The following is a 27,573-nucleotide window of genomic DNA, read 5'->3' on the forward strand; positions in this document are numbered from 1 at the left end:
ACATTGGTGACCAAAGCACCCAAGATGTGGGGCAAGACCCACAGCCTTTCACTGCACGTGCATCCCCAACAGAAGATTCTGCAGGTTTTCATGCACTCCTTGAAAGGGCAGCTGCTAATCATGATGTGGACATGCATGCTGACCCAGTAGAAGAAGACTTTCTATTCGACACTTTTTCAGTCTCTGAACGGACAGTAAAGACACTGCCTATGCTCAAAGGGGTCCTCAAACATGCTGCGGACATCTTTAAGGAACCTACCAGGGCGAGAGTGGTCAATCCACGTATCGAAAAGAAGTACAGACCAGCACCTGCAGACCCTGCATACATTCGGGGACAGTTGCCGCTTGACTCCCTGGTGGTCGCAAATGCCCGCAAAAGGGCGAACTCCCAAACAACGGGTGAAGCTCCTCCCCCGGATAAGGAGTCCAAAGTGCTAGAGGCAGGAGGCAAAAGAGTAGCTGCACAGGCTGCCAATTTTTGGCGTATTGCAAATACACAGGCACTCTTGGCACGTTATGATAGGGCGCATTACGACACCCTAGAGCGGGTTATAGAACACCTGCCTTCGCAGTTTCAAGAGGGCACCAAACTGCTTATAGAAGAGGGAAAACTGATCTCCAACGCAGCCATAAAGTGTGCACTTGATGCCGCAGACACAGCAGCTAGGGCCATTAACACTAGCGTCATGCTGAGACGACAGGCGTGGCTCCGCATATCGGGGTTTAAACCTGACATTCAGACAACCATTCTTAATCAGCCAGTCAATCCTGATAGACTGTTTGGTCCAGATGTGGACACCACACTAGAAAAAATTAAGAAAGACACCGAAACTGCTAAGTCTATGGGGGCCCTACAATCACAACAGTTTCGTGGCAACAATTTTCGTCGCTCAGGTGCACGTGGAGTCACCAGAGGACAGATGGGTCAACAGTCACAATTCTCCAGAGGTGGAGCACAATCCTCGTACCCCAAGCAAAACAAAGGGGGTTACCGAGGAAACAGTACCAGAGGACGTGGAAGAGGAAACAACAACTCCCGCTCCTCTGCCCCAAACAAACAGCGACTCTCTGTCACTGCCCCCCGACCACCTAACACCTGTCGGGGGGAGACTACAGCAGTTCCTGCCCGTCTGGAGAAACATCACCACAGACAGGTGGGTGCGACAACTTGTCCAGTACGGTTATTGTCTAGAGTTAAAGTCCACTCCACCCAACATTCCACCAAGGCAACGGCCTATGTCCGCAGAGCATTTGCACTTATTGCAGCAGGAAGTAGTGGTGATGCTGCAAAAAGGCGCTATCGAGCTCGTGCCGGTGGAGGAGGAGGGCACAGGGGTATATTCCCTGTACTTCCTTATTCCAAAGAAGGACGGATCTCTCAGACCCATTCTAGATCTGCGTCCCCTCAACCTGTATATACTATCAGAACATTTCCATATGCTTACACTGCAACAGATTCTTCCCTTGCTAAAACAAGGGGACTTCTTAGCAACCGTAGACCTCAAGGATGCTTATTTCCACATTCCACTACACCCGTCCCACAGAAAATACCTCAGATTCACTATCCAAGGCAAGCATTATCAGTTCAAGGTCCTACCCTTCGGAGTGACCACAGCCCCAAGAGTGTTTACCAAGTGTCTGGCGACAGTGGCGGCGCACCTCAGGAGGCAGAACATCCATGTCTACCCCTACCTAGACGACTGGCTCGTTCAAGCCAAGTCGGAACAACAGTGCGCCGCGGACATGTCGACTACCATTCACCTCCTTCACGATCTGGGCTTCTCGTTGAACTACCCAAAGTCGCATCTTCAGCCGGCGCATGTCCGGCAGTTTCTAGGTGCGACAATCAATACCCTGACGGCCATGGCCCAGCCAAACCAAGTCAGGATAGACAGCATGCAGTCGCTAATCCAAAAGTTCAGACCACAACACTCGCTTCCAGCGAGAGTGTTCATGCAGTTGATTGGCATGATGGCCTCCTGCATCTTCATAGTCCCTCACGCACGTCTACATATGCGTCCGCTCCAGGAGTGCTTAGCACATCAGTGGACACAGGCTCAGGGACAATTGACAGACCTAGTGTTGGTTACCAGTCGGGCATACGACTCTCTGCATTGGTGGACTCCACACAACCTTTGCAAGGGCCGACTGTTCCAGGAGCCAGTGCCACAGATTATCCTGACAACGGACGCATCTCTCCAGGGATGGGGAGCTCATCTGCTCACTTACACAGTGCAGGGACTATGGACGACGCAGCAACAGAAGATGCACATCAACTATCTGGAACTGATGGCAATCTTCATGGCACTCAAGTCCTTCATTGTACATCTGTGCAACAAGGTAGTGTTAGTCCGGACGGACAACATGACCGCGATGTACTACATTCAAAAGCAGGGGGGCACCCACTCGCCACAGCTGTCTCATCTGGCTCAGGGCATGTGGAAGTGGGCCATTCAGAGGAACATTTTCCTCATGGCAGAACACCTCCCGGGCAAGGACAATCAAATGGCGGATCTGCTCAGCAGATACAGCCATCCAATGCACGAGTGGGAATTACACCCATCTGTACTCCGCCCGTACTTCCAGCAGTGGGGTCATCCGGAGATAGACCTGTTTGCCACAAACGAAAACGCAAAATGCCAACACTTTGCCGCCAGGTTCCCACACCCACAGTCGCAAGGGAATGCGATATGGATGAACTGGTCAGGCAGATTTGCGTACGCTTTTCCGCCAGCCCCTCTGATACCGCTGGTGGCAAGAAAGCTAAGGCAGCACTCCATGACTCTCATCCTGGTTGCTCCAACGTGGGCGCGCCAAGCATGGTACACCACGTTCCTCGAACTCTCGGTGGTGCCGCATCAAAGGCTGCGCCTCACGCCCTACTTTTGACGCAGAACCATGGAGACATTCAGCATCCAGATCCGCAACAGCTCAACCTGGCGATCTGGCTCCTGAAGTCCTAGAGTTTGGATACCTCCACCTACCTCCAGAATGCATGGACATCATCAAGGAGGCAAGAAAACCGACTACCAGAGCATGCTATGCTGCAAAATGGAAGCGTTTTGTCATTTACTGTACAGCCAATGACATCAACCCGCTAGATGCATCTATCCCTAACATCATTTGCTATCTGCTACATCTTTACAAGTGCAATCTAGCGTTCACTTCTATTCGGATACATCTATCCACCATCGCAGCTTATCTTCAGAATAGGCAGCATCTCTCTGTCTTCAGGGTGCCTGCCATTAAAGCTTTCCTTGAAGGTCTGAAACGAGTCATTCCCCCAAGAACACCGCCAGCTCCGGTGTGGAACCTCAATGTGTTCCTCACCAGACTGATGGGACCACCCTTTGAGCCGCTGCACTCATGTGAACTCCAGTTCCTAACGTGGAAAGTAGCTTTCCTCATTGCTATTACGTCACTGAGGCGCGTTAGTGAGCTACAAGCGCTCACAATCCAAGAACCATTCATTCAGATTCATCCAAATAGGGTAGTGCTACGTACTAACCCCAAATTCCTTCCGAAGGTGGTGTCACAGTTTCATCTCAACCAAACTATTGACTTACCGGCATTCTTCCAAAACCCACAAACGGTAGCGGAAAGAATGCTCCATAGGTTAGATGTACGGAGGGCGTTAATGTACTACATAGACAGAACACAACACTTTAGGAAAACAAAACAACTTTTTGTTGCCTTCTCACCACAGCACACAGGCAACCCTATTTCCAAAGCAGGAATAGCCAAGTGGATTGTTAAGTGCATCCAAATCTGTTATCAAAAGGCCAAGCGCACTTTAACAATACCCCCAAGGGCGCACTCCACACGCAAATTGGGGGCATCCATGGCTTTCCTGGGGAACATTCCTTTAGAAGACATTTGCAGAGCAGCCACGTGGGTTACCCCACATACCTTTACAAAACACTACTGTGTTGATGTGCATTCCAAGCAGCAAGCTGCTGTAGGACAGGCTGTTCTCAAGACACTTTTTCAGGTTTCTGCAGCTGGCACAGGCAACCGCCGCTAATGGAGGGACTGCTATGTATTCTATGCTAAGATATGAATTTAGCAGCCCACATGCCTCGAACTGAATATGCTACTTACCAGTATGCATCTGTTCTTGGCATGTAGGGCTGCTAACATTCATATCGCCCACCCTCCTCCCCGGTGCCTGTCGCAGCTGCAGATATACTATTGTATTCAATCATTAGCATGGACATCCTTTACACTTTTCACTCCATCTTCTGCCACAATGGCAAAAAACAATCTGGGGATGGAGCCGATGCCCATGCGCACTGTAGTCCAGGGGAGGAGCCACCCATCTCAGGATACTTCGAAGACTCTTCCAGGACAACAATGTGCGATCATCCGGACCCAACACTAGGCGGCGATCTAATGCTAAGATATGAATGTTAGCAGCCCTACATGCCAAGAACAGATGCATACTGGTAAGTAGCATATTCATTCTTCCTCATCAAATGAGTAATTTACTTTGTGTTGCTTTAGTTAGTAAATTCTCATGAATCTGTCGCTTGGACATGACTTGCTACTGTTGGGAGTTCGAAGAGGTATTGAAAATGGAGCTACTCGAACTAGAAATAAGGCATGAGCAATAATTCCTTTTATTGTAATGTTTGTTGAACGCCGAATTATGCCCTCTAATATACCTATGTGTAGGTTGAATCAAATCGCCACTGGTTTTCCTAATTACAGCATTGTTTTAATTTTCTAGCAAGCTTTGATGATGACGATTGTCAATTTAGCTCAGAACTTCGTAGGTAGCAACAACGCCAACCTGCTTCAGCCCATTGGTCAGTTTGGAACCAGGCTTCATGGAGGCAAAGATGCTGCCAGCCCTCGTTACATTTTCACAATGTTAAGGTGAGTCTAGAGATTGTTTAATTCATTTTTTGTAGTTGCCATTTTCCTGAGTCTTAATATGTGAAACTGAAGAGGAGGACCAACGTTTTCATAAGTGATATATAGAACGGCCCATTCCAGTAGGTTGATAGGCTGCTTTGGGTGTCTACTTTTAACTGCAGGTTCCTCACATTACAATATCCCCCAGGTGCCAGACTGAATCCAGAGAATTTTTCAGCAATGCTCCCATGCACCAATAGATGGCATTGTACATTCTCATGCTGATTCCAAGCCACCAGGTGTCAGAAAGCGGTATTTAAGCACTACCCCAGCATGGTTACATCAATTCCTTTCTTTTCACCGTTTACTAAACAGATAAAGAGCTCGACCCCCAACTCTGTCAGTGATCTGAAAACACTCCAAACCTTTTTCAGTGTTAACTAATGATGTCACTAAGGCTTCAGGATACAAGCCATGCCGAGACTCAAGGTAGTAGATGTCAGTGAAGGACCTGCACAGCCCTCACAAAACGTTTACTTTTGGTGCCTAGGCTTGAGCCATGAAGTTCTGTGACCAATGTGCCATTATGGTCCTGTGAGAAAGTGTCTCTCTTAAAATAGATGTTATTTTTATTTATTTTACAGAGTTTTCTATAGCGCAAACTTGTCCCGAATCTGATATCCGAGCGCTTTACATAGCACCAGTTGCAATACATGAGGACACATTCATTTTTTGTTAGGCACGGTGAGATTAAGTGATTTGCCCAGAATCCCAGGATGTTCAGCGTTATTGCCGAGACTCGAACCCAGTTCCCTAGATTCGAGGTCGACTGTCCTAGCCGTTAGGCCATCTCCTCTCCCAATAAATAGCCCCCACCTTTTGCATAGGTATTTGATGTGGTTTTGATTGTAGTGCACAGGGTCCTTGCCAGCCAGGTACCCTGTGCCAGAGCTTTGTCCCACAAACATATCCACAATTGGTACTTCTGACCCCTGTAAGTTCCTTGTAAGTGGTACCCTGTGTTTCTAGGGCCTGGAAGCTGAAGAGGGTCCGTTGGGACCCCCTCACTAGTTCTATGGCACTGCTCTTGCAGCTTGCATGCCCTTGTGAGCGGAAAAACAGCAGTCGACATGGCACCCTACCTGGGTGCCATGCCAGCCAGCAGTGCCTGTAGGTATAGGTAAATCACTCCTCTATCAGTTCTTACAGCCCTTCGGCTGGGTGCACTATAACCCAGTTGAGGCCATATCTGCAGGAGCAGATATGCCCCTACAGTACCTAAGTTAATTCTTAAACATTGTAAGTGCCAGGGAAGCCATAAGGAGTACAGGGTTTGCAAATCCAGCAACCCGAGTTCCCCAGCACCATGATGGCTTCACTGAAACCAGGACTGTTTGATACCAAACAATTCCTTGTAATAAATCAGTTCTAATGCCAGTGTGAGATTGTTAAAACATACTCAGAGGGCACTGACTGGCTTAAGGCAGCATTCCTCACACAGACATGTTTCTTGACCCCTGGATGGAGAGCTTCTAAACTCTGGGACAGGAAACTATGCACATCCTGGGCAGAGTTGTCACACCTCCTGCCCCAGGATGGGCCAGTGCTCTTCGGGAGAGAATCAAAGGCCTGCTGCCTTTGTAATGGAACCCCCCCGGGTCTGCTGCTAGCAGCAGATGACAGTCCCAAGTTTACACCCCAACTTTGGGTAGGAAAACTGTTGTGAAACCTTATGAAGACTAGGAGGTGTGCTCACCGTTACCAACTCCAGCCCTCAGGCGGAGGAGAAAAAGTTAAGCACACTTTTCATTCCTTTCATGTTGAAGAGGGAGGGACTCCTCCAATCAGAGCTAGATCTATGCCCCCTCCCACAGGAAGGTGGCATAATAGTGGGCGTAGTCACCCCAGGTAAGGTGCCCATTGGCCCCTAAAACACCCCCCAAAATGTAGTATTTAGTAGGCTCCCCAGAACTAGACGCTACATTCCTGCATCCTATGAAGGACTAAGAAGACGCCGTGCAGCAAAGCATGCCGATGACTTCTGACTTGGCCCCAGCCCTAGGGGCCCGTCTCCAGCTTTAAAGACTCTGCAAAGAAGACAATGCCTTTCCTGTGGCCAGGACCTTCCAGAATCCCGATGAAGCCTGCCTGCTATTCAATAAAGACCAGATAACCAGAGGTAGAGGCCCTGTCCTGAAGAATCAAACTCCAAGGGATCTAGATCCAGCTGGAACCACGACTCCTGCCCCCTCTGCCCAAGACTCGAGTGAGTGGCTCACCTGTCCAGTGAAGCACTCCTGACCTTGAATCTGGTGTTGGCTAACTTTTCCTGAACTCCACGACGACAGCCTGAATCCTGAGACACCCCCAAACGTGACCGGGTCCAGTAAGAAAACTCCATTGAAAAGCACCCCACCACCTGATGCCCCTGCAACTTGGTGAGCTGAATCGACTGTGCCCCAATGGCCTCCTACATCTCTACTTACCCCTGCTGTTATTGGTCAGCCTGCAACCTCTAGTGCAACGGCTGCAGCCTGTTTGTGGAAAGCAGAATCCTCATTGAAAAGCATTGGGTGCCCAACGCTGAATTTACACCCAGCCGCCCCTGGCCATAGTGTATGGTTGGTGCTGCTTTTTTATGCCCCCCCCCTCCCATGCTTGACCTAACCCCCAAAGTCTGGCATCTCCAATAGTTTTATTTAACTGCAAGCAGTGTGTCTTTGAGCACCCCCAGTCTCCATTGAAACTTATTGGACCAAATTGATGCAGTTTTGGTACTCACCTGACCTTTGCCGACCTTTGGTCCTGAAGACTGGAACTGTAAATCTTATACCCATTTAACCTCAATACTGTTATCCCATCGGATAACATTTTAAAGTGTTGAAAAGGTTCTAAGTGTTGATTTTTCAAAATGAAAAGTAGTATGAAGTGAAAACGTATTTATCTTATTATCAAGACCTTAGTCTTAAAATAAAATACAAACAAAATATGTTTTCTGAAATTAATTAATTTCGCCTTCTTGAATAGTGTGCCCATTATCGATTGATCGTTGTTGTGCAAGAAATGTCTTACATTTCTCTGTTAGGCCTAAGGCTGCTCACCCACACTACCACTAATAGAGCACTTTGGGTTTTACATTGAGCCTTGTACACTTTTAAAGAACCCCTGAACTCTGTGCACAGTATAACCTCCTAGTGGCATACCATATACAGAGCCATCTCCCTACAGGTCCTAAAAGGGATTTGAAACAGGAAGACAAAGCTGTAAATCTCAGTGCATAGGTAGTTGCGGTCTACACACGGGTACAACTCCAAGTTGTGGACCGTGTCCTGTCTCGAGGCAGTTTCTGCGACCACTCGACTTTTCACTGTAAATCTTCGGATAAGTCAAAGTTTAAAAACAAACACAAAAAAGGGATGTGGGTCTCAAGTTCTATCATGTTCCTGAGAGAAGACCTAAGGGCATCCACATTTTACGTTGCACTCCTTCGTGGTAATTGGACTTGGAAAAAATACCTCAGCTGGTCCCGGTCACTTGTCTGTTGTTGAACCCGCTGCAAATCACAGCCTTCGAGAATGCCTTGCTGCAAATCTGTGGTGTGTTTCTAGCTCCTGTTGTACCATTTGGCCATACAGACCACAGGGGCCTCTAGTCAGGTTAATGCTGATGGGTCCTCCCCCGGCACGGTTTATTCCTATGGGACCCTTTAATGGTCACATACCTACTGTGGTACAAACTTCCATACTGTGCCTAAGACCCACACGATTAACCGATGCCAATACCAACTCTACTGGCGCCGCGAAATGACCTGCTGCTGACACCCATGTTGGACCGAGCTGAACTGATGTCGCGCTATGAAATCATAAAAGCACAGCGAGTTGTTAAGCAGCCTTACCCCAAACTGGTGCTTCTACTGTTATGCAATTAGCAGCAGAGACTCCATTCTTTTTTCAGCACTTGATTCTGATCCTGTATCGGATCAGGGACCACTTTTAGAAACTGACAAGGCTTGCTTGTAATCCCCTCATTATATTGATGGTAACTTACTTGTTGACTTAAACAAATGCCAGTGGGCTTGTCACCGCCCATTAACCAGATCTTGACTCGAAGCATGGGCTGCTAACAGAGGAAAGTGCCTCTTAAGCAGAGGGGGTTCTGAGTGCATCTGAGTTAGTAGATTTGTAGTTGCCCTCCATTTACACTGAGACCAATGTTCTGACGGAGATACTCAAACCTTGGCCAATGACATCTGAGGCCATGCTCTCATTCAATGATTCACTCATGAATTTCTTGATGGCCTCTTAGTCGGTCTTCCCGGTAGTCAGGAGGTAGCTAGATAACCTAGTCCTTCACCCGATCTGATTTCCTCACCAAGCACACTACTCGTCTCATTGTATAGTTTTTAACCAGTTGGGTTAATCTTAACTCATTTCCTACCAATCCCCTAAATCGATAGTCCAAAAGGATAAATGTTTATGGCAAGTGAAATTTTTCTACCACCATTTTGGCACTGCAGTCATAAACAGTCTGTTAGCCCACTATACCGCTGCCATATGAGACTTTTCCAGCAAGATGTTGTATTATTCATTCCCTCCTCCTGAAAAAGAATGAGGAACCTTGGCCTTTCATGGGTCTTTTTCCTGTGGAAGGAAACATTCAAAGTATATGCATTGGCTCAGATCCTAACTCGCCTGGATCTGGGAGACTGAATGGTATCCTTGAACTGTGCATTTTCATATACCCTGCATTATATTAACTGTGTTAACTGCCATTCACGGTGGGCCACAAAAACTTTCCCCTCGGGTGCTCACAAAAGTGATAGTTGGCCATTTCCGGAGGTCAGGGGTGCTGCTTAAATGAGGCTCACTTTAGTCAATTGTAGGCCATCTCCAGACGATGGCAGATGGTAGAACTACCAACATCAATGGTTTGCACCATAAATGAGCCGAAGCCCTACCTTTTTCCTTCACACAAGCTTCTATTCATTTGTTCGATCCTCGATATTGTGAACTTCAAGGCTTATTATCCTTATGTCCAAGACCATCAGGATTTGATTCTGATAGTTTGAACTTAATTCCGGCATGGGTGCTCAGTCTTCTTGGCCTCATGCATCTTCCCTGTCAAATATGCCATTTGGCAAATGCTGTCCCTGCAGTGGTGCCTGAAATCAGTGGACGCAGAATCAAAGCCACTTCGAAGGAGACAGCTCAGGGTCTGCAGCGGTGGCTGACTAACCACAAATTGTCCTGTAGCAGACAGATATCCCCTCCCTCCTCAGAGACCGTTGTGATGGATGTATTTCTACCTGATCAGGAGGGTAGGGACGGAGGGGGTCTTCTGGTGGAGATGGAGATCTGTGTTCTCTGAACTCCACCGGAGAGATAGCTCCACATCACATCATCCAACAGGGCCATTTGTTTAGCCCTGTTGGCTTTCCTGCTTTCCATCAAGGGAAGAGTGGTGCAGGTTCTTGTTGACACCACCAACGTGCTACTGCAACAAATAGGGCAAAATGGGCTTCTGGGGTCTGTGACTCCTTTGCTTTGCATCTCCGGAGGTGGGTGGAACCGCAAAACATCTTTCTATTTGTCAATCTTCTGGTGGGGTCCCTTAATGGCAGAGCAGACTACCTCAGTGATGTTGACTAGCAGATCATGAGTGATGTCCACCGTCTGAGGGTGGAGAAGTTATGAGGCGCATTCCCAATGCTACCTTTCCTGATCAGAATTTTGAGAAATGTCAAGAATGACTGAACTTAAGTCATTCCAATTGCCCCAGATTAGGCTAGTGGAGTGTGGTTCCTGGAATTCCTGAGCATGCGCATCTGACCTCCAATCGGGCTACCACTTTGAGTACCTCCTGTCTCCACAATAGGACCAGGGTCCTTCGTTCAAACCTCAACAACTTACACCTCCGTGCATTAAGATTGAACAGCTCTGCAGTTGACTGCATATGACTTTCTGAGGTGGTGCTTGTCATTCTCGCTGCCAGATGCTCTTTCATGAAATCCATCTATGCATGGTGATGAGACAAGTTTGTAACCATGCCTCTGGTTTGTTGTCTTTTGTTTAAAGCTTTATTTTTCATTTTGTAAAGAAAAACAAACCATTGGAACAAACAAAAAGCAAAACATATGCCCTCGCAATCGCGAGAACATGGAATTTGCAGTTGCATTCGATCTTTCAGCATACAGTACTTGGGTAACTTTTTCTGTCTGCACATTCTTCCATACAAAAAATGACACGGAGAACGACTCTGGTTGCCTTTTTACTTAAGGTTGTGACTCTCTTCCATGTTCGGCAGTCGAGCACTCCGTTTTCTTTACTCCCCCTGCCCCTTGAAGCAGGAGGAGAGGCTACATCGGTTGGACCCCAAAAGGGGCTTCAAGTTTTTATACTGATCATACGAAGCACCAATGAGTGAACGATCAGCTGTTTGTGGGGTTTTCTGGAGAGAAGAACGGGAAGACCACAGAAGAGGACCCTGGTCAGGTGATTAGGTCTCTCTATCAACTGGACTGATTTGACAGTTCCCTTTCTGAACTGGACACTATAGTTGGAGAAGAACCACAACTTAAAATAGTCTGAAAAATAAATGCTTTAAAGGTAATATTTTCAAATTCAGAAAAAGAATCTCAAGCTAGCGAGGCCAGACCTCACTGTTGCCCAAATTATTCATGCATTACAGACCAAGAACATCCTGCAGGGAGACATCAGTTTCTGCATTCATGCCCCTGGTGTCTCAAATAGACACACTCGCTCTTTCCAACAGTTGAGAACACATTCTGTACTCGCAGCCCTTACAGAGGAAAAGGAATAGGCACAGGATCTCATTTATGGGGACTGGATGTGGAAATCTCAGCAGAGGAGGAGACGAGTTACTAAAAACCCTTTATCCTGAGCTAGACGCACTGCCACACATTCCAGTTCCCTGGTAGTCTTCTTCTGAGGGGGCACCAGGCCCTTTTATGCAGTGGTCACTTAGGCTCACCCGATGAGTCTCCCTATCTCAGCTGAACAGAGCACAGTAAAAAAATAGGGTCTCATCCTATGGACTTGCAAAGTGTCAAATTCACTGCAGGAAAAACATAAGGCAGGCTAGATAAAGCAAAAGGAGCAGGGTGGCATTGATATTCCAACCCTAAATTTTACTTTAAAGAAATAATTAGCTGAAGGAAGTAAAAAGTTTTTTCAGTGATGAAACCAATGACTTTTTTAAAATGGGAGAAAAAAGTGTTTTAAAGTTTTCTGACATAATAGCAGATTGTGTGCTTTTCGAGAACATTCACAATACCAACATAACTGAGGAAGATCTCTAGTTTGGAAAATTGTTGTTACTTGTCACCCTTTTTTTAGTGTCTTTTGAATGTGGACTTGGTTGTTTTTCTCTTTCCTGTTAGCACTCTAGCTCGGTTGCTTTTCCCTCCGATGGACGATAACCTATTGAAGTTCCTGTATGATGACAATCAACGTGTCGAGCCAGAGTGGTACATTCCCATCATTCCGATGGTTTTGATCAATGGAGCGGAGGGCATTGGTACAGGATGGGCCTGTAAAATTCCAAACTACGACACCAGAGAGATTGTAAATAATGTCCGACGAATGCTGGAAGGCCTGGACCCTCATCCTATGGTAAGAGCTTTGTTGTGCAGTCTACATGCACCTGATCTCATATATTTACCGGTCTATTCATCTGCCTGAAAATGCACGTTTTCTTGTTGGAGGGTTGTGATTGGATGGACTTGTGGTTTGCCTAAGTTAATGATCGTACAGTTTTATAAATCAAATTCTATTTGGCAGCGTAAATCATTCCTGAATTCGCACATTGTGCCCTATTCCGCCATAGCATTCTTCACAGCATAATCTCCCTGCTGACAGATATTTCGCCACCTGCAGTGCCACACGTTAAAAATACAACATAGAAGACGCAGGTTGGTCAAATGCGTTGTGGTGCAAGAGGAGTCAGTGATTTGAAGTCGCCAAACTGTAGAGAAAGAAAGTAGCAGGGGCATGGTGGTGCACCCCCCCCCCTACAGACACCCGATAAAGAACGAAGCAGCATTGTGGCCAAAAAAAGGAATAAACAATGCAGACTGTAGAAACCAGGGGAAATAAACTGTATTCTGCTTTTACACAGGAAAAGAGATCGGCTGCATACAAAAGTGTGTTGAGACATGGGGTAGGAAAGAAAAAAGGTGAAGTCACTGAGGGGCAACCAACCACACAAAGAGCCTGTCAGCATTTGTCCTGTGGTGAAATATCCATAGAGCTCTGACATTCAGAGTCTGGGGTTGGAAATTTTGCAGCGTGAATCTTTCTGGATTCACTATGCTGTGCATTATTCCGCGGTCTTGTGGTTGGGTCCGGATTCGTAGTCTTTTCTTTGTTTTTTTTTTTTTTTTTTTCTCTTTGCCCAGGTGGGCGTCGGCGTCACACCCCCTTTGGGTGTATTTCCGGTGACGTCGGCATGCTTCCTGCGGAAGCTCCCACTCTTGGGCGCCATCTTCAGATTCTTTTTTTCCGCGGTCGGGTCTGGATCGTTCCCGTTTGGGCTCCAGACATTTTTGGAGAAAGAAGAAAGAAAATACAGAAAAGACGAGGAGAAGTCATCTGAAGACTCCAGGGGACTTCACCGACGAAAGACAAGCAAAGATAAGGCGTTTTCCATCCAGATCTTCGACGACCGTCGACGAACACGCGACCAGAGAGGCCCTGGACGCTCGAGGATGGACAACACGCCGTTCAAGTTCTGCCGTAACTGCCACCACAAGTACGCGCAGAAGGACCAGCACCCGGTATGCAACCTTTGCCTACCGGTGGACCACGAAAGCGGAGACTGCAACGCCTGTTCCGCCTTCACCCCGAAGACCCTTCGTGTGAGAGAGAGGCAGAGGGTAGCACACGCCGCCCTGCAGGGGAAGGCCCCGACCCCGTCGCTCTACGAGCTGGGGATGTCCTCCGAGGAAGAAGACAACGCTGCCGCCGAAGACGACAGCTACACGGTCGTAGAGACCGATTACACGAAGACTTCTGACAAGGTAGGAGACTCTTCGGCCCCCAAGAACCCGAGAGACTCTGAGTCTCGAAAAATCGAGGGCAAGACCCCGAAAGCGCCGACGCCAAAAAAGGCGGCGTCCGCGACTACTCCCAGGCCCAGCGGATCCTCAGAGAAGGAGTCCCCGGCGCCGAGAGCTGCTGATCAGCAGAAGACGTCGAAAATCGTCCCCGAAAAGGATCGATCGACGAGGGAGAAAGACCCGAAACTGTCGACGACGACCAGAGACCCGATATCCGGTTCGACGTCGAAAACTTCGACTCCGAGAGGCACGGCGACGAGCCATCCGTCGAAGAGAGCGGCGGAACCATCCGACGCGGAACACGCGGCCGAGATGGAAAAGAAAAGAAGGCGCCTCGAGGCAGAAATGGAGAACTTCATGCAGCGGAAAAAAGATTTCGACGCAAGGATGAAGGCCTTCACGATCCCTCACAAGACCAAGCCACCAGTGCTGGAGGCGGTCGAGGAGGAAGAAGAAGAGGTCGCCGAAGTCACCGAGCAAGACCAGGACGTCGAGGTGTTCGACGACCAGGAGGAGTACGAGAATCCCCACGAGAGCTACAGCTATGGGGAGGAAGATGAGGGCAGGACAGACACAGAGTCGGCGCCCTATGACCTTCAGGAGGTAGATTACATCGATGTCGACACCGACAGCCCGGAGGAGGTGGTCGACACCTACCCCTCGAGGCCCTCGCCGCCGGACGACATCGGGGCCTACAACGCGGTGATACAATCTGCCGCAGCAGCTTTCAAGCTCAAGCTCGACGAAGAGAAGCAGAAAGCAGACTTCCTTCTGGAAACATTGCTCCCAACACAAACGAGGAGCCAGTTCCTCCCGATGCTCGAGAGCGTCTTGGCTCAGGGGAAGGAAGCTTTCAGGGAGCCCGCAACATGCAAGGCAGTAACTCCCAGAACTGAGAAGAAGTACAAGCATGCCGCAAAGGACCCGGCCTACATTCAGGGCACGGTCTCCGCAGACTCCATTATCACGGCCACAGCAAGGAGGAGGGCTAACGTACCCACTACCTCGGGCCCGCCACCGGATAAAGAGAGCAAAAGGATGGATCTGGTGGGCAGAAGGATCGAACGGAATGCCGCGACCCACTGGCGCATGGCTAATTCCAACGCCCTGGTAAACAGACACATGTACCAAATCATGGAGGGACTGGGGCAGTTGGTGAAGGACTTGCCCCAGGATGCCAAGCAGAAAGCCGAAAAGCTAATTGAAGAGGGGAAGAATGCTGCAAATTCTTGCCTTAAGACGGCCCTGGATGGGGCAGACACCGCCAGCAGGCTCATGATGATGGGCGTCACGGAAAGGAGACACGCCTGGCTCAGGATATCCGGTTTCAAACCGGAGGTGCAACACAGCATCCTGAACACACCATTCAACGGCAGTACGCTTTTCGGACAAACAGTTGATGAGCAACTCAGCCAACTTAAGAAGGATAACGAAACAGCAAGATCCATGGGAGCATTGCAGTTCAGAGGGAACAAGAGGGGCACCCCGTCACGGAGGCCCGGCGGAAGAGGCGGAAACCAGCCAGGTACATCACACCAGGCTTTCCAGCAAACGCACCAGGCAGACTCGCAGGGTCAGCAGGGCCATCAGAAACAGCCCTGGCAGTACCAACAAAGAGGCCAGTCCTTTCGAGGGAGAAATGGACGGGGACAAAATAGAAGAGGGGGCCAGCAGCCCACCTCCAAGTGACTTCAAAAAAATCCGTGTGCCCACCCACAAAAAAGATCCCAGGGGGCAGCACGTACAGATGGGTCAAGACAAACTAGACACCTACGACCACAGGACACCAGTGGGAGGAAGATTAAGATTCCACCTCCAGGAGTGGAGAGGAATCACATCAGACAAATGGATCCTCAACATTATCCAATTCGGATACTGCATAGAGTTGGAGGCGAGGCCAACAAACAGAAAACCAAGAAGAAAGCCGCTAGCAAGCAAGCAGCTGCAGTGCCTTCAGGAAGAAGCAAAAGAACTCCTGCAGAAGCAGGCCATAGAAAGGGTACCCTTCAAGGAAAGAAACACAGGAGTATACTCAACATACTTCCTGGTACCAAAAGTAGACGAGACAATGAGGCCCATTCTCGATTTACGGTTCGTGAACAAATTCATAAGAACGCAAAAATTCAAAATGACCTCCCTGCAAGAGGTGCTCCCACAGTTGCAGACCGGGGACTTCATGGTCACTATAGACCTCAAAGACGCATACCTGCACATCCCAATGAACAGGAAGCACAAGCACATGCTCAGGTTCACCGTCGGAGAAAGCCACTACCAGTTCACGACACTGGCCTTCGGTCTAAAATCGGCACCAAGAGTTTTCACAAAGTGCCTCGCAGCAGTCGCAGCGCACCTAAGAAGGCAGGGAATACATGTATACCCTTACCTGGACGACTGGCTGGTGAAAGCAAACTCATACCAGAAATGCAAGCTGCACGCACATACAGTGACCAGCACGCTCATAAACCTGGGGTTCTCCATCCATTGGAAGAAATCATCAATGGAGCCGGAACAAGTGAAGATCTTCCTGGGAGCACAGATCAACACCTTACAGGGCAAGGTGTTCCCCAGCGAGAAGAGGGCGAGGGCGCTGGTGAAGGAAACTCGCCTCTACCGGAAGGGACAAGCTCGGACAGTGAGGACGGCGAGCAAGATCATGGGGATGATGGCATCATGCATCCACCTGGTACCGAATGTACGACTCCACATGTGACCCATTCAAGAATGGCTACAGGAGCAATGGTCACAAGCTACAGGCAGTTGGGAGGATCTAGTGGTTGTAACGCACGCAGTGCAGAAGGAGATGACATGGTGGACCATGGAGAACATAGCAAGGGGAAAGCCTCTAACGCCCCCAACGCCAACAGTGACCATCACCACAGACGCATCCCTGAAGGGATGGGGCGCTCACATGGAGGAGCTCAAGGTGAGGGGACTGTGGACACCGACGGATGCCACAAAGCACATCAATTACTTAGAATTGAAGACAATCTTCCTTGCACTGAAGGCCTTTCAAACAAGACTGTACAAGCACAGGGTATTGATACAAACAGACAACACCACTGCGATGTTCTACATCAACAAGCAGGGGGGCACACAGTCCGCACCGCTTTCAACGCTGGCGCAGGAGATATGGAGATGGGCCATCCCTCTCAAGATAGACCTGCTAGCCATACACCTACCAGGGAAGGACAACATACAAGCCGATTGGCTCAGCAGGCAGACATCGGCATCCCACGAGTGGGAGCTCAATGCTCAGGAGACAAGATACCTGTTCGACAGGTGGGGGACACCATCGGTGGACCTGTTTGCCACACGCCAGAATGCAAAATGCCAAAACTTCGCATCCAGGCAGCCCGAGGAGGGGACACTGGGGAATGCCCTATGGATAGATTGGTCAAGGACATTTGCCTACGCCTTTCCCCCGATACCACTGATGCACAGAGTACTGAGCAAGTGCAGAGCGAGCAACATGACACTGATACTGGTCGCACCGCAGTGGGCGAGGCAGACCTGGTACTCGCAGATCATGGAGATGACACAGTGTGCACCCCACAGATTCAGCAGGAGGAAAGATCTACTGTCCATGCAGAACGGAGAGGTACTGCATCCAGAGCCAGAGAGCATGAGCCTAGTAGCGTGGCTCCTGAGGACATAGAGTTCGCACATTTGAGACTACCAGAAAGCACCCTGAGGGTACTTCGGGAGGCACGAAGGCCCAGCACTCGAAAGTGCTACGTTGCGAAATGGAAAAGATTCACAATATGGTGCAGACAGGAAAGACTCCACAATAAGATGAAGAGGGACTCCACAGTGCTAAGGTACCTGACGCACTTACTGGAGAAGAACCTTAGCTCATCCTCGTTAAGAGTTCACTTGGCAGCGATAGTAGCCTACACAAGGGGAGAAACGTGCAGGAGCTTCTTCACATCACAGGTGGTGAAGAGATTCCTAGAAGGAGCGAAAAGGATCGCACCACCCAAGCGGGTGCCGCCACCTGCATGGAACTTGAACACAGTCCTAACGGAACTCATGAAAGAGCCCTTTGAACCACTTCACAAGGCCTCCCTAAAGATGCTAACTATGAAAACAGCCTTCCTGGTTGCGATAACGTCCTTACGCAGAGTAAGCGAGCTTCAAGCGCTGACGCTACAAGAACCATACATACAAATACACAACGATAGAGTTGTGATGAGGACTGACCCACACTTCATGCCGAAGGTGGTATCCAATTTTCACATGAACCAGTCTATACAGATACCGAGTTTTTTCCAAAAACCCACAACCAGCGCAGAGAGAGCTCTGCACACCCTGGACGCCAGAAGGGCAGTCATGCACTACATTGAAAGGACAAAGGGGCACAGGAAAACGAAACAGTTTTTTGTGTCCTTCGCAAACAGCTTCATGGGCAAAGCAGTAACCAAAAGGACCATTGCACGATGGATCGCACAAACAATCCAACTCTGCCACAAACGGGCAGGACAGGAACTGGCTGAGGGGACACGTGCCCACTCCACCAGGAAGAAGGGCGCTACAATAGCCTTCCTGGCTAACACACCCATAGAGGACATATGCCTGGCGGCAACATGGGCTTCGGTGCACACGTTCACGAAGCACTACTGTGTGGACATACAAATGAACAAGGAAGCTCAAGTGGGACAGAAGGTGCTACAGCACATATTCAACACCCAACGCTCATCTTCCACCCAGCCGCCACAGAGATGAGAAACCGCTACAAAATCTATGCACAGCATAGTGAATCCAGAAAGATTCACGCTGCAAAACGAATAGTTTTCTTACCTGTCGGTGTAGTTTTGCAGCTTGAAGATCTTTCTGGATTCACTAGCGAACCCACCCACCTCCGCCAGAAAGATGAGGCTGGAGAGAGAAGAGGTGGTTAACTAAAGAATAGACTTTGAAAATACAAAGCGGTAAATACAAACTAAGAAGAACATTGCCATTACTTCGGAAACGAAAGAAACACGGAAAAAAAGAACCCGAAGATGGCGCCCAAGAGTGGGAGCTTCCGCAGGAAGCATGCCGACGTCACCGGAAATACACCCAAAGGGGGTGTGACGCCGACGCCCACCTGGGCAAAGAGAAAAAAAAAAAAAAAAAAACAAAGAAAAGACTACGAATCCGGACCCAACCACAAGACCGCGGAATAATGCACAGCATAGTGAATCCAGAAAGATCTTCAAGCTGCAAAACTACACCGACAGGTAAGAAAACTATTCGTTACTGCTTTTTGGGCATAAACCAGTGGGCAGGTTTTAGTTTTCCCCCTATGATGTCAGACTTGTGTTCACAATGCTCCAGTGCCTATTTGATATCTTCTCATTATTTTTTCTGCCATTGGGTTCGGAAGCGAGAGTCCACAGCTTAGAGTTGAAGACAGCAAAGAATCTGAGGAAGACCATAATATTAACAATGGACAGAGATATCGAAGAGAGAGAGAGAGAAATGGAAATAGCCGAAGAAAACTGCAGAAAATACAGGTTTTTCTGTTGGGATTCCACCGTACGGTTAGAGAATGTACATTAAAGGGATGGTAAATGTTTGTGTCCCTTTAGTCTCTGAAGGCAAAATAAATACCCCTAAAGGACAAACCCTAGAAGCCCCAAAGAAACCACATACCCATGAGACCACATGATTGCAGTGTGGTCGATCTGATGGCTTCAGACTCTGTCCCAGAAGCCACCCTTGACGCCGAAGCACTAGGCAGTCGAAGGAAAAACAAAAACCTCAAGAGCCTCACCAATTGAAGAAAAAAGAATCTGCTGAGAGTGACAATCCCCCCTTGACTTGACTCCAAAATGCAATGGGGGAGCCAAAAAGGCCATTCAACTTTGGAAAGGAAGATGTACTTGATGAATGCCACTGAGCAGTGTGTTCTCGACTTCAGAAGAAATGTAAACCCTAAGCCAAAATGGTGATATTGCAGCAAAATAAGAAAATCTTCGACAAATCCCTCAAGGGATGTCAAATTCCCTCAAAGTCAACCAGTGAAACAACTGAGGCAGAGGGTCATTCAGAGGCATCTCTAACGCCAGAACCATGAGGGAGTTGAACAATATGAAGACCCCATATCGAAGACCTTATGTGAGCAGGACAATTAGCAGAATCTTGATACTGACTCACATGAGGAAGGTTTTGACTCCTACCCATCTAGGATTTCACTACCCAACTACCTTTCATTCTGTAATGCTTTCGTTAAGGGGTAAGATGATACATATAGGGTTCAACTACAAGAGGAGCAAACATAGGCATGCTTCCTATTAGACTCCTCCCTGCACAAAAGACAACCTAGTTCTTGCTAATTTTGCCTAGCATTATTACCATGGGAAGAAGGTATTCAATGAACCCACACCCCCCAAATTGGTCACACCCTGGGTGGAGACAAAAAAACCTTTCAGAACTATATTACCATTTGAGAATGCTTTACAAGAACCCTTACAGCCTCTGCAACAGTCACCACCTAGGATGCTATTCACAATTGTATCCATGTTTCTGGAGACTTCCATCTTCCCCAGTGAGACCTCCGTCCCTGTTAGACCTGGCACCATTGGCGTGGATCTCCCTTCCATTTTTGCAGTTGCCTCATGTGTTTTTGCTGGTGTTAGATGCTTTGGCACTGTGCAACTGCTGTCCAGTGCCACAGTGCAACTGCTCCCTACTGTAAATTAATGTATTGATCAGTGGTTCCATGATTGTCTGGTTTGGTTTACCTGTCAGACCCTAGTACAGTGCACCAGGAGTGCCCAGGGCTTGTAAACCAAATGCAGCTGGTGGACTTGCAGCACTGGTTGTGCCACCCACAGAAGCAGCCTTGTAAAGTTTGTCTAAGGTCTGCCATTGCAGAGCCTGCATGCAGTCTGGTACTGTCATGCTGACTGGGCAAGTGCACCCACTTGCCAGTCCATAAACCTTCCCTTTTCTTCATATCAGACACCCCTATGGTAGGCCCAAGGGCAGGGTGCATTGTAAGTATCAGGTAGGACATGCCTTGGTGTGTGTGGCATGTCCTAATAGTGAATTACAGCCATTTTCGTTTTTCACTATTGCAAGACTACCTGTTCTCCATAGGCCAGAATGGGCAGTTAGAATATTACATTCTTATCATCCTAACGGACTCAGGGAACGTGGTGGAAATTAGAGTATAGGATGCCCGAATGATAAAATATATCTTTTAGTAAAGTTGGTTTTTAACATTCTGTGTTTGAAAATACCACTTTTAGAAAGTAGGTATTTTCTTGCCTAACCTTCCAAGCCAGCCTCTGCTAGGTTGTGTATTCCTTGTCTGGAGTTTGTGAGTGACGGGGCTGGGGAATTCCAGGAAACAGAATGAGTCAGCCCAGTGGATAATAGAGAGATCTGCATCTAGATAGGTGGGAGGAGTTGCACCTGGACCTTAAACAGGGCTGTGCCTGCCTTCCACAATGCTGGCTCCACCTCCTGGGGTGCGGCTGATGTCTCTGCCCTGCACAGTGAAAGAAGAGAAGGAATCCTGTCAACAAAGCGCTCCAAGGCTGTGCTTTCCCTCTACAATGCTGGCTCCACCTCCTGTGGGCTGTCTGATGTTTCTGCCCTGCACTGTGAAAGGAAAGGAGGAGTCATGTAAACCGAGTGCTCCAGAACTGGTTTGGACTGGGCAAAGGCCCCTCTCCCCTCAGAGGACAAAGGATTTTGGGGTATAAATATTGGGACCCTGATCCCAAGGAATTAGATCACTTTTGGACTACAAGAAGAAACCTTTGCTGAGGAGAGGAACCTGAAGAAACTGAGGAGAGACTATTCCTAAGCTGAAGTGCTGCTTGGGGGGCGGGCCTGCAGTGGTTGCCTGACTACCAAAGGAAGGAGAGAGATAGGAACTTTGTGTACTTTATTTTCAACTTGTGAAGGATCTCCAAGGGCTTGGAAAAGAGCTTGCCTCCTGCTGAAGTCTCAGGGACAACAGACTTCAAACCCCAGCTCCCCAGAGTTCTTTGGAAGTGCCTGCTGCCGTTTTGGCCTTCTGAGGGACAGCGTGTCGCAATGAGCTGGAAGCGTGACTCGAGAAGAAGCAGTGTGTCGCAGTCGCTGCTGCTGCAGTTGCAACTCCGAATGAGGTTGTCGCCGCTGTAGCTGTCGTATTGCACCGCATCAGGAGAAGCGTCTCGCAACGAAGAGGAATCGTGTCGCTGCTGCCGTCGCAACTCCAAGGGAGGGTGTCGCCGATGTAGCTGTCGTATTGCATCGCATCAGGAGAAGAGTCTCCTAACGAAGGAGAAGCATGTCGCCATAGCTGCTGTTGCATCTTGGATGTCTGCGCTGTAGCTGTCGCATTGCATCAAATTGAGAAAAGCGCCTTGCATCCCTGGAGAAGCGCGCCGCCGTCTTAGCTGCTGCCGTCGCATCTTGGATGTCGGTGCTGTAGTGGTCGCATTGTGCGGAAGAATCTCGCAACGTCGGAGAAGAGTGCCGCAGCCAAGGCTGTTGCCGTCGCATCGCTAAACAAGGGTGTCGCCGCTGCAGCTGACGCATCGAACCGAACCTCCTTGCACCTCGGAGAAGCGTGCCGCATCTGGAAGATCTTGACCTCTTTATTTCTTTGCACTGGAACTTTGCCGTATTTCTATTGCTGCAACGTTACTTCTTGTGGAAGCACAACGCATCGTAAGGTACATTGACGCAAAGTGTCGCATCTTAAGAACTGAACTGCACTAAGCTAAAACTACCATTCTTAAAGTATAGTATTGTGGATTTTTGTCCTTTAATGGTCTTGTGATAAGTCTATATAAAGAGTACTTATTTTTTATATAAACTTTGTGTGGTGTCCATTTGTAGTGTTATCACTGGGTTACTGTATGTGGTCACAAATGCTTTACACACTGCCTCTGAGATAAGCCTGTCTGCTTGGGCCAAGCTACCAATGGGGTGAGCAGGGGTTATTTTAGAAGTGTACCCCCTTACCCTGACTAGAGGCAAGGATCCCAATATGTCACAAATACCTACCTGTGCCAACTAGAGACCCCCAAATCTAACAATCGCCTACAAGGGTGTAGGAAGCTGGTTTTGTATATGGTATTCCAGGTGGGTATACCGTGCACAGAGTCCCGGGGTAAAACCCAAAGTGCTCTCTTAGTGGTAGTGTGGGTGAGCAGCCTTAGGCCTAACAGAGGAGCGTAAGACATTTATTGTACGGCATTGACCAATAATGGACACATGACTCAAGAAGGAGAGCCAGACCAATTTTAGAAAATCATACTTTGTAGTGTAAGACCAAGATCTTCGCAATAGGGTAAGTATGTTTTTAAGTAAAAATCATTTTCACTTTGAAAAATCGACACTTAAAAACCTTTCACTGCAGTTTAGTGTTATCCTATGGGGAAAACATTGTTACGGTTAAACAGGTAAGAAATGCACTTACAATCCCAGTCTTCGGCACAAAAAGTCAGCAAGGGTTAGGTGAGTACCAAAACGGCACCGAGATGGCCATGTGCAGAGGTCGAAATAGGAGGTTGTCCCAATGCTTATCATCGGAGACTTGCGGTGCCTGGAGCCACACTGCTTGCAGGTAAGTAGATAGTTTACAGAGGCCAAGCTTTGGGGGTTGCACAAAGCAGCGCCAAACTTGCACTACCAGCGGCACAGGGGTGGCCGGGTGCAGGGTGCAAAATCAGCGTTGGGTGCCTAATGCTTTTCAATGGAGTTACTACTTTTGACAAACGGACTGCAGGCGTTGAAGCGGAGGTTGCAGGAGGGAGACCAATGACAGTAGAGGTAAGTAGAAGTGGGGGTCGTAGGGGCACTGTTTGTTAAGCTCACCAAGGCCCAGGGGATTCAGGTACAGGGGTGCCTTTCGACTCCGGAGACTTCTTACTGGAGCCATTCGGGAGAACCTCAGGATTTTCACTGCAGATGCCGCCTTTGAGATCGGGAGAGGTCAGCCAACACTGGACACGAGTTCAGGACCGCTTAGTAGACTTCACTGCACAGGTGAGCCACTCACTTGGGCTGCGGGCATCTGGTTCAGAGCGGACAGGAGACACGGATTCGCCTTCATCCGGGTCCTTGGAGTTTATTTCTTCTTAGACCGATCTGCTGTCCACAGAAGATTGGAGTCTTTTTCAAAGAAAGCAGTCGTCCCAAGGTTTTCAGCTGTCGCAGGTTCGCAGAAGCTGGATACACGCCGGTGAGGGCTGGAGGAAAGGCAGTCGTCTTCAGTCTTCTTTGATGGGTCGTCTTCTTGCTTCTTATGTTGTCGCATATCTAGTTTCTAGGTCTGGGGGCAACATCAATGCTAGATTTAAGGGTGTTTTAGAGGAGCAGCAGGTAAGGCCAATGAGCACCTCACCAGGGGTGACTACACCCTCTATTATGCACCCTTCCATGGGAAGGGACATAGACCTTCGATTGTAGGGACTGAAGGATGTGCTTTGCCTCGCCTATCTTACGAGTGGGGTTGACAGAGGTGGGCACACCTATTCTCGCTCAGTGTGTGGGGGGTGAGTTAACAAGGGGCTGCCATCCGCTGCTAGCAGCGGAGGCTGGGGGATGCTTAACAAAGGGGGCAGGCCTTTGAAGCTTCCCGCTTCAAGCACTGGCCCATCTTGGGGAAGGAGACATGACTCCTCTGCCCAGGATGCGCATGCAACGCCACCGGCGTTACCTGCGGTTCATGGTCAGCCATGAGCACTTTCAGTTCACCGTGCTCCCCTTTGGCCTTACCAGCGCCCCACGGGTGTTCACGAAAGTGATGGCTGTGGTCGCAGCTCATCTGCGCAGATTAGGGGTGTCAGTCTTCCCCTATCTCGACGACTGGTTGTTGAAGGCGGGCTCGCCCCAGACAGTCGTCAGCCACCTCCAGACTACGGCCGACCTCCTGCACTCTCTGGGGTTTTCCATCAATGTGCTGAAGTCACACCTGTGTCCCTCTCAATAGCTCCTCTTCATTGGAGCGGTTCTGGATTCGGCGCAGTTTCGGGATATTCAGGCTCTGATTCCGATCTTTCAGCCTTTATCCCTGGTCTTGGTCAGGTTGACGCTGCAGCTTCTGGGGCTGATGGCCTCCTGCATCCTTCTGGTGCATCATGCCAGGTGGCGGATGCGGGCTCTGCAGTGGGACCTGAAGTTTCAGTGGGCCCAGCATCAGGGCACCTGTCCGACCATGTCCTGATCTCAGAGGGCACTGCGAGACAGTTGCAGTGGTGGCTCACGAACCGCGATTGGGTCAGCGATAGATCCCTCTCCCTACCCCAACCGGAGCACGTAGTTGTGACAGATGCGCCCCGCCTGGGCTGGGGGGGGCCACGTGGGAGAGGTGGAGATCAGAGGCCTCTGGTCTACGGCGGAGTCCCGGTTCCATATCAATGTTCTGGAGCTGTGGGCGATCCGGCTTGCACTGAAGGCATTCCTTCCCCCTGTCCGGGGAAGTGTGGTGCAGGTGTTCACGGACAACACCACTGCCATGTGGTACTGCAACAAACAGGGCGGGGTGGGGTTGTGGACCCTTTGCCAGGAGGCTCTGCGCATCTGACAATGGCTGGAACACCAGGGCATCACTCTGGTGGTTCAACACCTGGCAGGGTCCCTGAACGCCAGGGCGGACGAACTCCGCCGTCGGTGCATGATTGATCACGAATGGCGTCTGCACTCGGGACGTGGCCCAAGGTCTCTTTCAGCAGTGGGGAGACATATTACTTGTGCACTGTATACTTTTATCAGTAAAACTGTATGCGAGTGCCAATGTAATGGTCATTTTAACTAAAGATGTGTTGTCTGGAATGGCATTATGCTACCATACCATGCATACTCCACATTACCTAACTCTACACTACGCCACTCCATACTGTCTCACTGAACTCTTATCTGCACCACTCCACACTACGGCGCTCTACTTTACACCCTTCCACTCTACTTTGGGGTAGAGTGCATTGGCAGAGAGTACTCTGCTATGCACCACTGCACTCTTCGCCACCGTACTCTGCAACACTGCACTCTATGCCAGGCCTATGGGGAAATAATATTGTGGTTAATCAGGTGAGTATCAAACTTACAATTTCAGTCTTCAGAGTGAAACGTCAGCACAGGCCAGTGGTCAGGTAGGTACCAAAACTGCACCACCACCGATACAGGGGCAGCCGGATGCAGAAGTCAAGATCAGTAGTTGGTGTTGGATTCCTTACCGCCCCACCCATCCTCCCTGTTCTGCGAACGGATATCTAGGGTTAAGGTTCTTCCCTTTGAGGGCCCTAGTTTCATGGCACTAGTGTCTGTTTTCATCATGGCTCTGTGTTTCTGGCACAGAAAAGCTGTGTATACGAACTGACGTCAGCGCACGAGGGCGGCGTCTAAGTACTCCGACGTCATCCTGGCGCCGACGACTGACGCGGAGCCGTGGACGACACCTACCGACGCGCAAGGGTACTGCTACGCAAAACTTTGCGGATCCAGTCTGACGCCTGGGGATATTCTAAGGTAAGGAATCTAACACTAACTACTGTTTCTTACAGATATATCGTTACCGATGGTAAGTAACTTGTGCGTTAAGTTATCGTTACTTTTTCTTACTCAGTGCTGGGTCCTGGATTCAGCACTGGGACTTTTCCTGAAAACAGTTGAGAAAATGCGTTTTGGTTATTCGGCTGATTTTTAAGGAATATTTGTAGTTTTCAAAAGTCGACACTTCGAAACGTAGAAACTTTTTGGGAGAAAAAAGTGTCAGTTTTCCTATGAGGAAAAATGAGTTATCGGTTTCAAGGTAAGGAATCGGTCTTTGGAGTTAGGGCTCTGGGGTTAGACTCGGGGGTCTCCCAGGGTCAGTGATGCACTGTTGTTGCACCCTCACCGGCACTCGGGCGACTGGGTGCAGAGTGAGGACCAATGTTTCCCTTTGGAGGATAGGGGGGCATTGGTTGGTGGCGGCTGTCAAGCAGGCCACAGGGTTGTGGGAGCAAAGCTCCTAGGGTTAAGCTCAGGGCAAGTTGGGGACAAACTTAGCACCAAAGGGGCACTCTCAGCGGTCGTGCACCCTGTTGATTTCAATGGAGATTCTCTGTTTCAAAGAAACACTGCAGGCTCTGGAACGAGAATCTTCCAGGAGTGACTACCACTTCGAGGGGTAAGTTGGAATGTATAGGGATGGGTAGGCACCGCTGGGTTGGGCACACAAGGCCGTGGGGCGCAAGGGTGCCTTTGGACATCGGATTTTCTTATCTGCTCTGGTCGCGGTTGGGGGGTGGGTCCCTCTGGATTGAGGCTGCAGTAGTCGTCTGGAAGGTTGAGGCAGGTCAGGGGTCGCCGGATCTCGGGTCAGAATCTCCCGGGGGACCTCCTCATGGTGTTTGTTCGCTCAAACACGGGCCGGGCTCGGCGGGTGCAGAGTTTGCTGGATTCGCGGTTTCTGGCTGGCACCAGAAGCTGCAGTTTAAACATGTCCGGTGTTCACGGGAGAAACAGTTTGTAAAGTGAATGCAGGCAGGTCCTCCGGTGATTTTGAGATTGCTGGCCTCTGGGACACGCTGGGGTTTCGCAGGTGCAGGTTAGAGGGGAGACGGGCCTCTAGGGCTGGGGCCAAGTCAGTGGGTGTCGTCCTCTTGTTAGCTCTGCACGGCTTCTCGTCCTTCTTTTCTTGTTGTTGCTGGATATGAGGAAGGAACGTT

At 49.3% G+C, this 27,573-nt stretch overlaps 1 protein-coding gene across 5 annotated transcripts in view; it reads left to right on the forward strand.

Moving 5' to 3' along the window:
- Window positions 1–27,573, forward strand: part of TOP2B (DNA topoisomerase II beta) — a 607,938-nt gene that overhangs the window by 331,891 nt on the left and 248,474 nt on the right. For all 5 annotated transcript variants that reach the window (XM_078663968.1, XM_078663967.1, XM_078663969.1 and 2 more), the window contains exons 20-21: window positions 4,730–4,878; window positions 12,257–12,488. In XM_078663968.1, coding sequence (XP_078520094.1) covers window positions 4,730–4,878; window positions 12,257–12,488 — 381 coding nt within the window. The remainder of the gene's footprint in view (window positions 1–4,729; window positions 4,879–12,256; window positions 12,489–27,573) is intronic.

The sequence above is a fragment of the Lissotriton helveticus genome, chromosome 10 (genome assembly GCF_964261635.1).
Source record: "Lissotriton helveticus chromosome 10, aLisHel1.1, whole genome shotgun sequence".
Classification (NCBI taxonomy): domain Eukaryota; kingdom Metazoa; phylum Chordata; class Amphibia; order Caudata; family Salamandridae; genus Lissotriton; species Lissotriton helveticus.